This window comes from Schistocerca cancellata, chromosome 1, assembly GCF_023864275.1.
Source record: "Schistocerca cancellata isolate TAMUIC-IGC-003103 chromosome 1, iqSchCanc2.1, whole genome shotgun sequence".
Lineage (NCBI taxonomy): Eukaryota > Metazoa > Arthropoda > Insecta > Orthoptera > Acrididae > Schistocerca > Schistocerca cancellata.
This window is the reverse complement of record NC_064626.1, coordinates 848034648-848050610: the sequence shown is the minus strand read 5'-3', so window position 1 is coordinate 848050610 and position 15963 is coordinate 848034648. Positions and strand designations below refer to the sequence as shown.

The following is a 15963-nucleotide window of genomic DNA, read 5'->3' as shown; positions in this document are numbered from 1 at the left end:
ACTGGGAAGCCTTCACATCTGCTGTCACCGTTGAATCTCCCCCACATGGTGCCATCGGTGGTGAGCAGGTAATTACAACTATCGTTTCTGCGGCAGAAAATGCGATCCCTTGATCTTTGGGGTGCCCTCGGTGAAAGTCTGTACCTTGGTGGTTGCCAGAAGTCGCTGAGGCAATTATAGAGTGTTGGCGCGCTCCACAGCCACATAAGTAGCACCCTTCCCTAAAGCACTTAATAGCCTTTAAACGGTTCCATGCCCGTGTTCGCCAGCCTTACCAAAAGGCGGAAACAGGAGTGTTGGGAGAGGTATGTCTTGACTATTGGGTGCCATACATCACCTTAAGACTGGATGAAGATCAGAAGTGTTTTTGGGTACCAGACCCCAACAGGTGTCCCTGGCGTTACCATCGATGGTTTGTTATCTACCGACGCAAACACAATTGCCAAGCACTTCGCTGAGCACTGTGCTCAAGCATCTGCATCGGATTATTACCCCCCAGCCTTTCGCATTCTCAAACGGCGGATGGGTGGAAAGTCCTCTCGTTCACTGCACGCCACAGTGAACCCCGTAACACCCCATTTACAGAATGGGAGTTCCTTAGTGCCCTTGCACATTGCCCCGACACAGTGCCTGGGCCAGATCGGATCCACAGTCAGATGCTTAAACATCTCTCATCTGACTGCAAGTGACATCTCCTTATCATCTGCAGCCGGATCTGGTGCGATGGTGTCTTTCCATCACAATGGCGGGAGAGCACCATCGTACCAGAGCCCTAACCTGGCAAAAACCCACTTGATCTGGATAGCTAACGGCCCATCAACCTCACCAACGTTTTTTGTAAGTTGCTAGACCGTATGGTGTGTCGGTGGTTAGGTTGGGTCCTGGAGTCGTGATTTACTGGCTCCATGGCAGGGCGGTTTCCACCAGGGTCACTCTATCACTGATAATCTTGAGTCCCTCGAGTCTGCCATCCGAACAGCTTTTTCCAGATGCCAACACCTGGTTGCCGTCTTTTTTTATTTACAAAAAGCATATGACACGACCTGGCGACGGCATATCCCTTCCACATTACACGAGTGGGGTCTCCGTGGCCCGCTCCCGATTTTTATCCAAAATTTCCTGTCTCTTCGTACTTTCCGTGTCCAAGTTGGTGCCTCCCATAGTTCCCGCCATATCCAGGAGAATAGGGTCCCGCAGGGCTCTGTATTGAGTGTATCTCTATTTTTAGTCACCATTAACAGTCTAGCAGCAGCTGTAGGGCCATCGGTCTCACCTTCACTGTATGTGGATGACTTCTGCGTTTTGGACTGCTGCTCCAGTACTGGTGTTGCTCAGTGGCACGTACATGGAACCATCCACAAGGCGCAGTCATGGGCTCTAGCCCACGGTATCCAGTTTTCGGCCGCAAAGTCATGTGTAATTCACTTCTGCCGGCATCGTACCGTTCATCCAGAACCAGAACTTTGCCTTAATGATGATCCACTCACTGTAGTGGAGGCATATTGACTCTTAGTGCTGGTTTTTTACACCCGATTGACATGGCTTCCTCACCTTCATCAGCTTAAGCGGACCTGCTGGCAGCACCACAATGCCCTCCGTTGCCTGAACAACACCAGTTGGGGTGCAGATCGCTTTACACTGCTGTAGCTTTACAGAGCCCTTGTTCAATCTCGCCTTGACTATGGGAGAGTGGTTTAGGGTTCGGCGGCACCCTCAGCATTGGGTTTACTCGACCCAGCGAACCACTGTGGCGAGACTAGTGACAGGAGCTTTTAGGACGAGTCCGGTTACCAGTGTCCTGGTAGAGGCTGAGGTCCCTCTATTGAAGGTTAGACATGCACAACTGCTTGCCAGTTGTGTTGCACACGTTCGTAGTTCTCCTGCGCTTCCAAATTACTGTCTACTTTTCCCACCCGTATCGGTTCATTTCCCGCATCAGCGGCCCAGTTAAGGGCTTACAATTGCAGTTTGTGTCCGATCCCTTCTTTCTGAACTGGAGAACTTGCCTTTACCACCTATACTTGATACCCATTCACACACACCTCCATGGTGTACAACCAGGCCGCGGCTTTGCCTGGACCTATCGCTTGGCCCTAAGGACTCAGTTAAACCTGCGGCTCTCCTCTGCCACTTCCTGTCGATTCTTGCCATGTACGAGGACCATTAAGTGGTTTACAGCGACGGCTCGATGGTTGATGGTCATATCAGCTCCGCGTATCTCCATGGAGGACATATTGAACAGCATTCATTGCGCAGTGGCTGCAGTGTATTCACTGCAGAGCTTGTGGCTATATCTCGTGCTCTTAAGCACATCTGTTCATGCCCTGGGGAGTCATTTCTTCTGTGTACTGACTCCTTGAGTAGCGTACAAGCTATCAACCAATGCTACCCTCGGCCTCCTTTGGTAGCGACCATCCAGTAGCCCATCTTGGCCCTGGAATGGTCCAGTCGTTCAGTGGTGTTTGTCTGGACTCCAGGTCATGTCGGAATCCCAGGTAACGAAATTGCCGACAGGCTGGCCTAACAGGCTATGTAGGAAACGTTTATGGAGATGGGATTCTCTGAACTTGAGCTGCGTTCTGTGTTACGCCGCAGAGGTTTTTGGCTTTGGGAGAGGGAATGGCATAACATTACGCACAGCAAACTGCATGTCATTAAGGAGACTATGAATGCATGAAAGTCTTCCATGTGGGCCTCTCGCAGGGAATCAGTTGTTCTCTGCCGGTTCTGCGTTGGCCATACAAAATGGCTAACACATGGTTACCTCCTCCGTTTCGAGGACCCATCTCGGTGTTGCTGTGGCTCACAAATGACGGTCGTTCATCTCTTGCTGGACTTCCCACTTTTAGCCGCTCTGTGGCGGACTTTTAACTTTGGTATTGGGCAACAGTGCCACAACAGCCATTTTAGTTCCATGTTTTATTCGTGAGGGTGGGTTTTATCATTTGATCTAAGTTTTTGCACATGTCTTTTGTCCCTCTGTGTCATTTTATTCTCGTGGTTGGCCAGCCACTGTAATCTGCTTTCTTGTTTTACTCTCTTTTAACTGTTTCTTGCGTGTGTCTGTTGTTTACTTGTCCTCTTTTGTTCATATTAGTGTTTCTTACCTTTTCTTCATTCTTGTGGTTTTTCCCTTCTTTCCGTTTTGTGTTGTATGTCTCGTTTGTTTTATTCTCCCCCTGTGGCATTGTTTTATTTGGAACTTGGGACCGATGACCAAGCGGTTTGGTCCCGTCCTCCCTCTTTTAAACTGACCAACCAATCCTCCTACCATGTTCCTGCCCCCATTCCCAGGATAGTTGTCTTAATTTCGCGTAATCCACATTACACAAAATTGAGGGCTTCCCATCACCGCCATTGTAATAATTCGTATCTAAATTTATGTAATGGATGATGCTATACTTCCTTGTATAAGGCAGAATTCCAATATAAGTATTACTTTTGAAACGTGGAAATCAGGAGGTACAATGTCGTAAAGAGTATTATTTATGGCAACATTTACTCAATGTTGACTAACTTTTAGAATAAAACATTTAAATTGTTTCAGTGGGTGCAGCAGAGTATTAGGAACATCACAGATGATGTGGAAAATTGTCGTCTGTCGTATGTAACTCATGCTGACATCTGCAGTTGTTTTGACAACGACACAATGCTTGCCATTCAGGCACCCAATGGATCAGAGCTTGCTGTACCGCCTGGAAATGATAAAGTGAGTAAACTGTGATTTAATATAGTACTTCCAATTTGTGGTACATATATTGGTTTCAGAACTGTACATTGAAATTAAGAAATAACTTGTCTCTTTGCATGTAAGGCAGTAATGGAGTTAATGTATTGTTTAGCAACATATATGTAGGTGTTCACAGTAGAGGCACAGAAATGCTAACCATGAAATATTTTGGCAGAAAGAGCATGATTCAGTTCTTTAGCCTGTTTGTTATACCTTGAAATCCGTTGGTAATAATTTTACATCATACTGGAAAGTTCTTGACGTTACACAATTAATGGAAGTAATAATTTAAAGATAACCACTCACCATATAAGTGAGACTTCAACGGATTCATGAACAAGATTGAAATTGTCACTAAGCTTTGACTGTGTCCTGCCTTGAAAGTAAGAGAATAGATGAAATATATATTGGCACATATGACTACATTATCTGGATTCCGCAGCGTAATTGAGGTAAGGTGTTATTGGGAGGAATGTCTGAGAGAAGAGAAAGTTAAGGGGGAGCATAAGGAAGTGAGGTGAGGGTGTAATGGATGGGGGAGGGAATGGGAATAAGGACATAGGCTATGACTGTGGCACCATTGAGCTTCCCAAGCTGCAGACTGGGGAAGCTGCATATGACACACAGTAAAGTGGAGTATTATTCTAATATTTTTTGGGAATGTTGGGCAAGGTAGAATATTGGAAGAGGGAGAGCACCGATAAGAGCAGTGTGGGAGTGGTATAGCTCAAGATAGACTGAAAAGAGTTGGAGGAAGAATCAAATCCACAGGGACAGGGTGGAAGTGGATGTGGAATGGGAACTAGCAGATATTGAGATGATGTTTGGAGGAGTGGTACATTTGTCAGAGGTTGCAAAGCAACATTTGTAGTTGAATATGCTATTCTCAGCAGTACTCTGCCCATTGGGTGGTCATCTCTGCTCTTTGCTGGTTTCATGAAGTTGCAGCAAAGTTGGCATATAACACGACTGTTTTCATATTTTCTGTTTGTGAGGATAATGCCTTAGATTTCCTAACAACAGACCTGAACTTTTTGAATCGGTTAATGTAGAGAGGGAATCTGTGATCATAAAGCTTGGATAGAATCAGTGACAGCAGGTTTTGTAAGGATTCTTAAAAAACGAATTTTTTTTTTATTTTTTTATTTTTTTTTTTTTTTATTAGCAGAGGGATTGGATACAATTTGCTAAGTATATGAGTACGTGACGTCAAATATCCAGTGCTGACAATGAAGATGGAGCAAAAATGGATAAAATTCAAAAGCATCGTCAGCAACTTACACAATGATGTTCCAACCAAGGCTTTAAGGGATGGGAATTGTCCACTTTGGTTTAATAGCCTTGTTAGAAAACTGCTACTTATACAAAGAGAGCTTCATCACAGATTTAAGAGAAGCCGAAACCTAGATGACAAAGGAAAGCTGAAAGAAGTGTAAATGGGGGTAAGGAGAACAAAAAGAGAAATTTTCAATGAATGTGAAAGTAAAATTTTGCCAGCCAATCTGATTAAAAGCTTTGAGAGGTTTACTGACCATACTGACTGCAAAACGGGAGATGACAGAGCCTAAATACTGAATGTAGTGTTCCAAAACTGTTTCTGTGTGCTAAATCATAATACAGTCCATCCATTCAATAATCGTAAATATGCCGAAATGACAGAGATTGAGATAAGCCCTCACAGAATAGAAGAGCAATTGTAATAGTGGAAAGGCATCTGGGACAGATAAGGTGTTTGTGAGATTAAACAGAGATTATGCGAAAATCGTGCTCCCCTTCTAGCAGCAGTTCATCGTAGGATGCTGTAGCAATGAAGGGTACCTAGCAGCTGGTAAAATGTGCAGGTAAATCGTGTTTTCAAGAAGGATTGAAGGACAGACACTCATTATTATAGTGTGATGTGAGTCTATCACAGAATTGTGGATCTTATTTTATTCCCATGTACTACAACATTTTTGGAGAATGAAAATCTCTGTAAAAATCAATATAAATTCCGCAAACAGAGAACCTGCAGCCCTCTGCTTGCTCTGTTCCTCCATGAGATCCACGGCACTCGTGTGGACGCTCTGTCGTCTTCAGAAAGACATTTGACACAGTCCTGCACTGCCGTTTAGTGGGAAGAAGAAAGGGAGCTTACTGAACATCAGAGAAGATTTGTAACTGGATTCAAGTCTTCCTTCCTGAAAGAATTCAACACGTCATTCTTAATGGAGTGAAATCAATAGACACAAAGGTAATTTCGAGAGCACCTCAAGGAAGTGTGGTATAGGACATTTGCAGATTTTAATATAAATAAATGACATAGTTGACAACTTCAGAAGCTCCGTAAGGCTGTTTGCAGGTGATGTAGTGGTCTATAAAAAGGTAGCAACGTTTTGAGCAGTCTTAACTGGCATAACCACATAAAACAAATAGTAAGAAAATCGGATACCATACTGAGATTCATAGGAAGAATCCGAAGGAAATTAATTCATCTATGAAAGAAGTGCATTGGTTTAGTAGAAGACAGGCAAGATCCAACAAAGAGTAGCTTGTTTAGTCACGGGATTGTTTGCTCCTTGCAAGAATGTTATTACCATGCTCAACGAACTACAGTGGCAGAAGCTACAAGAGATGTATTTCTGATCTGCAGGGATGAGCATTCTCTGAGAATAATATGATTTGTGTATCTTGGATTTCTGCAGTTCATCATTGATCCCAAGGGCAGACTCCTTGGAAAAAAAGAAATGATAAATAAATAAAAAAAATGTACACACCACACAGATTCCACAAAAATGTACACACCACACAGATTCCACTAAGCTGTAATCCATTCATCATAAGAATAAACCTGATGTAAACAAACACAAACACGATGATTGGCCAGAAGCTGTAGCACATGTACACTGGTGGTGTTAGGCTCTTTGAAGTAGTAGATATCTTATTACTAAGTTATGTTAAATGAAACTTTTAAGATTTCAAATGTATTAACGGTCATCAACATTTTTCTTAATAACGCTTTGGCTACGTAGTTTTCATTTCAAAAATCGTGTAGAGTCACAGCCTCTGCAGCGTTGTACTCTAGATTGTCATGCTGTTAATGCGCAGTATAAAAATGGCTGAGGCTGCTTGCTGTTTCGTAGTGAAACACGCATGTGGAACACTGTTAAAAAGTGCCGAGAAATAGGCTGTTCTTAATGTTTTTCATAAATTTACGAAGACAATCGGCTTTGAAGTTTTTCCAGTTTTATATACAATGCTGTTGAGTGACAAAACAACATAGTTTGTAGTGCTGTCGGTAGTGTAATGGGATGTAAACAAAATGTTTAAACGTGCATTGGTTCAGAACTCTCCAGTATAATCCCCCCCCCCCCCCCCTCATTCAATTTGGAATACCTACATCTCGTAATTATAAAACTCATCATTTTTATGAATAATGCACGACTTCTTGTTTCTAATTACGTATTGGACACAATTCTTGTTCCCATTTCAAATATAAATTCATAATTATCAATATTTTATGAAAGACTGTTCATAAAAGTTGTTTAAATTAAGAAAACATAGCAATTTAATTTTTAAGGCAAAAATGAAAGGCCAAATCCTCTTTATTTGGACTATGTCCATTGTTTTATACCACAGAGGTAGATAAGTATCGTAGAAACATGAAAAACAGTCATTTTCACAGCATTGAGCACATCAAACAAATGCTGCATTTTTACATTTGCTACTTTACCATTACAATATGAGCCCAACAGAACTGATCTGGACCCAAGCTACTCTACCCGAGTACACAGGTTGATATACTGATATCAGATATTGTCACAGAATCGTTTGAGCCTATGTTTTTTAGACCTTCCACTGTGTTGCAAACAGAGGAACCCAGTCTGTGTTGGGTATGATGGTATAAATAGTGAGCTTAGCCTGCACCCCCGTGTGCAATGCTAGCTGCCTTCACGAAATCAGCCATCTGCTGAAAGGAACTGAGTATAGTTCAGAACCCAAATGGCAGTTGGTTGAACATGGCATCCTTGATAGCTGCCGACAACCTTGTCCACATCTTTTATGAGACCACCCAGGTAACATAAAGAGTGTACAAAGGCATTCTTTTACAACCTGTCTGCTATTTCCCTCACTGGCTCCATCACCTGCCTATATTGGAAATCCCAATGACAGCCAAACCCATCCTCTGCAGTTGTCCTGATTGTGCAGGAAAATTGGCCACTGGCCCACCAGGAGAGGCATCCCCTGCTGGCTCAGATGTATCAGAACTGGGTGGCACCTCATACCTATTCCTATGGGTTAAGAAGCCAGCCATGCAGTCAGTTCCCACCTTCATCCTCCACCAAGAGATATGCGAACCCACCACCAACTCATAGAGCGGAGAGAGGGTGTTCAGATTTGGTGTATCAGAAGACACAGCAACTGGACACCAATGCTTTCGATGGTTCATAGGTCTGATAGTTTGTGCCCAGGTGTTACTACAGCTTTGAACAGTAGTGTGAAGCCTGTCGACTGGCCAACACAGCTTCCAGCTGCTAATATACAGCAGCCAGTTCTCCTTGTGTCTGCACACAAGAAGCACGGTCCATATCCGATCTTATTGTGTAACAACATGTATAACATCCCAAAAATACAAAGCACTCCAGAGTAATTGAGAAAGAACAAACGGACCTCATCAACAGAGAAAATTACTTGACAGTTGTATTACTGAAATTAGGATGTACACTAAATTATAAAGGAGAAGAATAAACGAACACTAAAATCTGTTCTACAAAGTTCTCATTTTTCCCTAATGTAATAAAAATTTTCAAGCAATTGAAACAGAAATAAATTACACTACTGAAAACAGATGACTCAGTGGTTAATTTTCACTAGAAACTCTGGTCACACAAAAGCTAATGCTTGTAAAAAATATGCACAGTTATTACAAAGCTCTCTCATTAAAATAAGGTTGCTGTGTGACAGCTGGATGCACAACATTCCTGATACAAGTAGCAGCATGGGGCTGCATTGTCTGGTGTCGTGCATGTGAGCAACTGACCCCAGCTAGATGTCTGTAGCCAGACAGTTTCTTAAAAAAAATGGTGCCCTTAATCTGCAGTATGTTGTAGCTTGAAAATAAGGCGATAAAATTAACTTTACTTACACACTTACGGCAAAAGGAGCAACATGTATTAAGATTACAAAGGGATTAATCTTTATGGTGAATTTCGTCTTTTATATCATCTGCTACAAAGATCGCCAGCCAATTTCTTCAAATGTATGAGCGTGAGCTTGTATACGTTCAACTATATATCATCTTTGAATTAGATACATTTTTTCTTATGTGGACCAGAACTTTCAGCAGCTGATAAGTACGTAGAATGACGATCGAAAATACAGAAGAATGACTATTCCTGTTATGGAGATGTATATGGCTCAGTGGTAGTATCTTTGACTAGTAATCTGAAGTCTTCTGGGTTGCGGGTTCGGACCTGGCAATTTCTTAATTTTAACTGACACAGTTACAGTCGTGTCACCTGTTAGATGTACTAAGTTGTATCTACACTCTTTACATGGCATCGCAAAGAATACATTTTAAGGTCTCAGCCTCTACATCTACATGATTACTCTGCTATTCACAATAAAGTGCCTGTCAGAGGGTTCAGTGAACCACCTTCAAGCTGTCTCACTACCGTTCCGCTCTCGAACGGTGCGCGAGAAAAACGAGCACTTAAATTTTTCTGTGCGAGCCCAGATTTCACTTATTTTATCGTGATGATTATTTCTCCCTGTGTAGATGGGTGCCAACAAAATGTTTTCGCAATCGGAGGAGAAAACTGGTGATTGAAATTTCACGAGAAGATCCCGTCCAATGAAAAACGCCTTTGTTTTAATGATTGCCACTCCAATTCACGTGTCATGTCTGTGGCACTATCTCCCCTACTTCGCAATAATACAAAACAAGTTGCCCTTCTTTGTACTTTTTCGATGTCATCCGTCAGTCCATCTGTTGCGGATCCCACACAGCACAGCAATACTCCAGAATAGGGCGGACAAGTGTGGTGTAAGCAGTCTCTTTAGTAGACCTGTTGCACCTTCTAAGTGTTCTGCCAATGAATCGCAGTCTTTGGTTTGCTCTACCCACAACATTACCTATGTGATCATTTCAATTTAGGGTATTTGTAATTGTAATCTCTAAGTATTTAGTTGAATTTACTGCCTTCAAATTTGTGTGAATTACCGCATAATCGAAATTTAGCAGATTTCTTTTAGTACTCATGTGAATAACTTCACAATTTTCTTTATTCAGAGTCAATTGCCACTTTTCGCACCATGCAGATATCTTACATAAATCATTTTCAATTCGTTTTGGTCCTTTGATGACTTTACAAGACGGTAAATGACAGCATCATCAGCAAACAATCTGAGACATCTACTGAGATTGTCGTGCCAAAGTACTCTGACACATTAAATGCCTAATAAAACATAGGACACACATTAATTTCCTAATAAAACACGAACACCTAGACACACACACTCAAGTTGGCCCTTGCTTGCGAGAATTGATTGGGGGAGGTAATTGCAATTTTGCTTGGCTCTCTGTATCGTCAAAGTAGTATTACATAGACTGGTTGCATGGTGCAATCGCATGCATGTCTGGGTTTGAAACCTGGCAGGTGCTTTAAATTTTATTTTTAAATCTTTATTGAAATGTATGAAGATGGCATGAGATGGTATGTTCCCGAAAGAACTGATACCATTGTTGACTGTGCAGCTTCTCTACAATCAAGTGATGATTAAATCGGAACTCTTAGCTGCTGACAGGTGTTGTTGATATACATCAATGGGGACAGCTGAAAATGTGTGCCCCGACCAGGACTCGAACCCGGGATCTGCTGCTTGCATGGCAGACACACTATCCATCTGAGCTCAGATGTACATCAACACCACCTGTCGGCAGGTGAGTGTTTAGATTTAATTATCATTTTATTGAAATGACTTTGATCACTGTTTTTATTCATTTAATTGGTGTAAATGTATTTTTTAAATTTCTATTCCTATGTTACATCATTTTGATCATCATATCAACTTCTTCATTTGCTTTCATTTTTCTTCATATGATGCTTGTTCTGCTTAAAATCGTTGTTCATGTTATTTGAATGATTATATGTATTAATTTTGATTTAATTTCTTCCATTTTATCATCCCTTTTTTTCAGCCATGTTATTGCATTAATTATTTCTATTCCTTATTTTGCTTGAATTTTAATAACTTTTTATTCCTTATGTCATTTAAATCTTCATCTGCGTTATTTTGTCCATAGAGCAATAGGAATTAGGCTGTGTGTGTTTTTTTTAAATGCTTGTACGATGATTACCATGCCAAAAAATGCACGTCTTGTAATGAAAAATACATTTTTCACACCACTACACAGTCAATATAAATAATTATTTCATCTTTTGTTTTTTAACCAATTGGTCAGCATTTTCAAATAATTGAATATTATAATAGATAATACAACTAAATCTGCGTTTACATAAATTCTGAGTGTAAAAATAATTGATACAAAGAAAAAATGAGAAAAATGGAAAAAAATCATATGGTGGTTAAAATGTGACAATGAAAAAAAATAATGATCAAAGTCATTTCAGTAAAGATTATAAAATATAACAAAATTAATGCACATGATGGAATTCAAACCCACAACCTTCTGCATGTGAAGATGTTATCCATTACAGCAGCAACCAGTCTATGTATTACTGCTTTTGTAACACTACTTAGCATCAAGCAAAATACCAAATTTTCTTGTCAGTTGCTTAGAAGTGAGAGCCCACCAGGGCGAATGGCTGATGTGTGTGATAGCTGGGATCTTCACGTACACAACCATGTAGGTGATTTCAAAAAGTCAATCCCAGCACTGGGAGGCTTTTCCTATCAGACAAACCATTACACAAAACCTTTGGTCAATTTGTTTCATTTTCAAGTATTATTCAGGAAGCATTGTTTTATTGACATATCATTTGCCTTCTAAAGTCATCTGTTCTCACTGTCCTAAATGTAGTACTTGATTTGAAGAAAGCTTTTCTTGACAGTTAAACCTCGTACTAATGGATCTTTCTATTCACAAAATGGATAGGCCTTGAAGAGGTGAACTGTTTGACAGTTCATCTACATAGCTAGCAGTAGCTGTTCATAAAATACTTAATTTTTTTTTCTCGAATGACAAATTAAGTTTTTCTTAATTACCGTGTGTGTGTGTGTGGGGGGGGGGGTCTTGTTTTTGATCCACTCAGACGTTTGACCGAAACATTTAGAGTGTTAATCATATGACTAAATACATCCCCTTTGTGTGCTGCCATTTTCAAAAAAACTCGTTTCAGTATGAACTATTCATGAAATTTGACTATTTTTAGGACCACATGATTTGTGATGTACAGGAATGGTATTCCGTACAGCATGTGTGACCCATCCACCACATATACCATCCAAAATCTTGAGAAATGAGAGAGGTATCATTCTGTTCCCAACTTTAAGTACAATTTTGATATGTTGACTACGTTCCATTTGCAGAAATTTGTGACCCTAATTGAACTATATGCAAAGTCTACACAGTGCATTTCGTGCATCTGCAAATTCCGTGCAGTCATTTACTCAAGTTTCATGCAGCACAATAACTATGACAAATAACATAAAGAAATTCATTTGTTTATCAAGCAAAGATATCAAGCTGTAAGTTGCGAAAGAATCAAATTTTTTCAGCTGATAGTTTTTAAATTGAATTATAAGTATTTCATAGCAGCCGCCAAGTCCGCTTCAGTGCTTTGCAGAGAAGACTCCTAGCTGAAGTTGGTGCTGTCACTATCACTCGTGCTGCAGCAACAAGATTCAAAAACATTTGAACTCAGACATTGCCTGTTGTAGCGGATGACAAGCAGTGAGCTGGACACCACCAACCTAGGCCACTTCCATAGCTATACCAGTGGTCATGTTTTGTTGTCTGAAGCTGTTGGCCACATCTGTCGCTCACATAGCATGTGGCCTAAGAGGCAGCCACAAATAGCGGGTTCTCTTCTGGAGTGTGTCGTGGTTTGTTACTGCACCTCTGTTGGATTTGCATCTCATAATGTGCACTTTACAATTGTAGTGTTCTCACTGTGTTGTCAGAATTGGACACTAGGGATTGCAGTAATATCGTACTTAGCAGAAGGGTATCACACTATCCAGGACAATAAACATAAGGCACAGGTACAGTCATTATGTCAGTTGGGTGAATTCATCTCAAATCACACAGATCATGTCAACTCATGGTCATGAATTTCTCTGGAAAAAATATCTATTGGACCTCCATATCATAACTGTTCAGAAATAAAGTATTTTCGTGTTATCTTCATTTCTGTAAATCGTACAGTCCTTTGAAAAATGCATATTTTGTAAATAACTCTTAAAACAGTAGATAACAAAAATATATAACTAATAAACCAAACGTTCTGGAGACCTGGCAGATGTTTCGCATTAAAGCTCCCATCTTAGTGTGTTGAAATTCAGTATACACCCGCACACTTATGGGCTTCCTTTAACTTAAAAATTTAAGTTAATTTTTCCACTTTTTTTAAGTTTGGGAAGTCACAGAACACTACTATCTTTTCTGTCATATTACCAGATACTACTGTTGTAATTATAAACAGTATCTTCTCGGCTCCAGCTATCTGTATTATGTAAATATTCATTACCAAAAATGTAAAAAAAATGCATTTTTACAAGTTATTTACTCAAAAACTTTTGAGAATTAAACAAAATATTATTTGATTCATATGTTAGTAGTCAGAACACATTGGGCGATATTTTTCTGTGTGTGGGCAATATTTTTCTGTGTAAACTGGAAAAAGTTTTTCAATGTTCTGCATATTTCACATCACTGAATTTCTAGTTTAAAATATGCATTTTGGCAGCACTGTTTCCAGTGCTCTTCTGTTTGTAACAAACAAGTAAGAACTTGCACATAAACCATTCTGCATCAAGATTTGTGTTTGGGTTGAACTTTTTGTTTGATACGTCAGTGAGGAAATACAGTAGTCAAAGAGTGAGGTGTGTGGACTATAAAAAAGATGCAAGAAGGTGGTGTTTAAGAAGAGTGAGAAAAACTTCACAGTTGTTGGAAATCTGTCAGAAGTATTGCAGAAATATCATGGTCTTCAAGTAACGGTATCCATTGTGCAGGAATTGCTACAGTCACTACAAGAAGAAATTTATTGACAACCCATCTGAACAATCACTATCATCTGAATGTGAAACTGGAGAACAGTGCAGATGTTCATATTCCTGGGTGCGAAGTTGTTGATGCATTGAACATTAGCATTTCTGCTGTAGCCCCTACTATATCCCCCCATAAACGTCCAGGAATGGTAAGAAGCCCAAGAAGAAAACAGTATGCAAAGAAAAGGGGAGAAATTGAAACAATTTTTACACAAGCAACATCTTCAAAACTTTGTGAATTGTGTAATATAGATGCACATGGTACTGAACCTGAAGATAGTGATATGTGCACGAAACGTGATGTGTGGTTTCAAAACCTAAATACTACTATCTCAGCAGCCACCATTACTGAGAAGGTACAGTTCCCGGCACTGATATCAGCTATTCTAAGCAGCAGATACAGAAATACATACCCACTTCCTACATTATTTGATTTCAAATGCTCGTAAAATAAAGAATTACAAAGGAATTTGGGCATGCCCAGATTTTACTGTGGGGATTCTTTGCAAGATGATATGCTTACTGTTACTCTGGAATATTACCTAAGTGATGGCAAACATTGCAGCAGGCAAAGTCCTAACCAGGGTGATGTTATCTGTGTTAGTGAAAGTGATGAAAAAGTTAAAAAGGTAAAAGATATATGAGATCAATAACAGAAGAATCTCCTAAAGAAACAGGAGAACCCAAATTACCGGTAACTGGTCTCACAAAATTGTACTCCTTACGTTCAAAATGGGTAAAATGCCAGCCAGTGATGGAACTTGTGCACAGTATTTACTGCACTAATTTGAAACTTGTTTGTTTCGCCATAAGCAGTGTTACGGAAAGAAGTACACGGAGATGGATGTGATGTTTTTGTGTGTATGTCAAGAGCCACAAGATAAATCCTGGTTGCAGGAGTGTGCAGTGTGTCCTGGTGCTGAAGTGACGACTATTGAAGAAGCATTACACCTTCAGGATACTGACAACAATGTAACCTATGTACTGTGGGAGGGTGGAGAGTTGGTGAAGAAGACACTAGAGCCAGAGAAGTTTGTTACAGAGGTTAGGCATTAGCTCCTGAAAGGAATAGCTCACCATCATATCTGTAGAATTCAGAGACAGGTCATAGCAGAAGGAAAGAGGCTGCATCCCAGAATACTGACACATCAGTTCTTCATTTTGGTCTGTTGCCTTGCAGAAGAAAATTCAAAGTTACCATTGGCACACATCACAGGTATCAATATTCACACGTGTTGCACACTTCCTTAGAACATTGCTCTGTTTTGCTGTTGTCGGTGATTATCTCATTCATGAGAGTGCACATGCACACTATGCTGTCAGTATTGATAATTGATGACATAGCAGCTAGAGGCCAAGCATTTCCTAAGCATGTGTATGTGACTGATGGTGTAGCATCTCATTTTAAAAACCGCTTTCAGCTTTGAGCTTGGTCAATACTGCAGTACAGGAATTAGACAGATAAATGGATATTTTCAGCAACAGTTCATGGAAAAAGTGAATGTGATGGGGTAACAGTTCTCTGTAAACATCTTGCAATAAGGTTTAATCTTCAGCATGAAGCTGTTGATGCTACACTGGTATAGGCATGCATATTGAAATACAGAGATATGTAAACAGGCAGAATACAGCGCTGCAGTTGGCAGTGCCTATAAAAGACATCAAGTGTCTGGCGCAGTTGTTAAATCGGTTACTGCTGCTACAATGGCAAGCTATCAAGTTGAGTGAGTTTGACTGTGGTATTAAAGTCTGTGCATAATCAGTGGGACACAGCATCTCTAAGGTAGCGATGAAGTGGGGATTTTCCCATATAATCATGTCAAGAGTGTGCTGTGAATATTAGGAATCCCGTAAAACATCAAATCTCCAACATCGCTGCGGCCCAAAAAAGATCCTACAAGAATGGGACCAATGACAACTTAAGAAAATCTTTCAACGTGACAAGTGCAACCCTTCCGCAAGTTGCTGCAGATATCAATGCTTGGCCATCACCAAGTGTTAGCGCACAAACCATTCAACGA

At 40.4% G+C, this 15963-nt stretch overlaps 1 protein-coding gene across 1 annotated transcript in view; it reads left to right on the top strand.

Annotated features, from left to right (window-relative positions):
* Nucleotides 1–15963, top strand: part of LOC126162461 (transcription factor E2F5-like) — a 73667-nt gene that overhangs the window by 19633 nt on the left and 38071 nt on the right. Inside the window, exon 4 of the mRNA XM_049918991.1 lies at nucleotides 3548–3709. Coding sequence (XP_049774948.1) covers nucleotides 3548–3709 — 162 coding nt within the window. The remainder of the gene's footprint in view (nucleotides 1–3547; nucleotides 3710–15963) is intronic.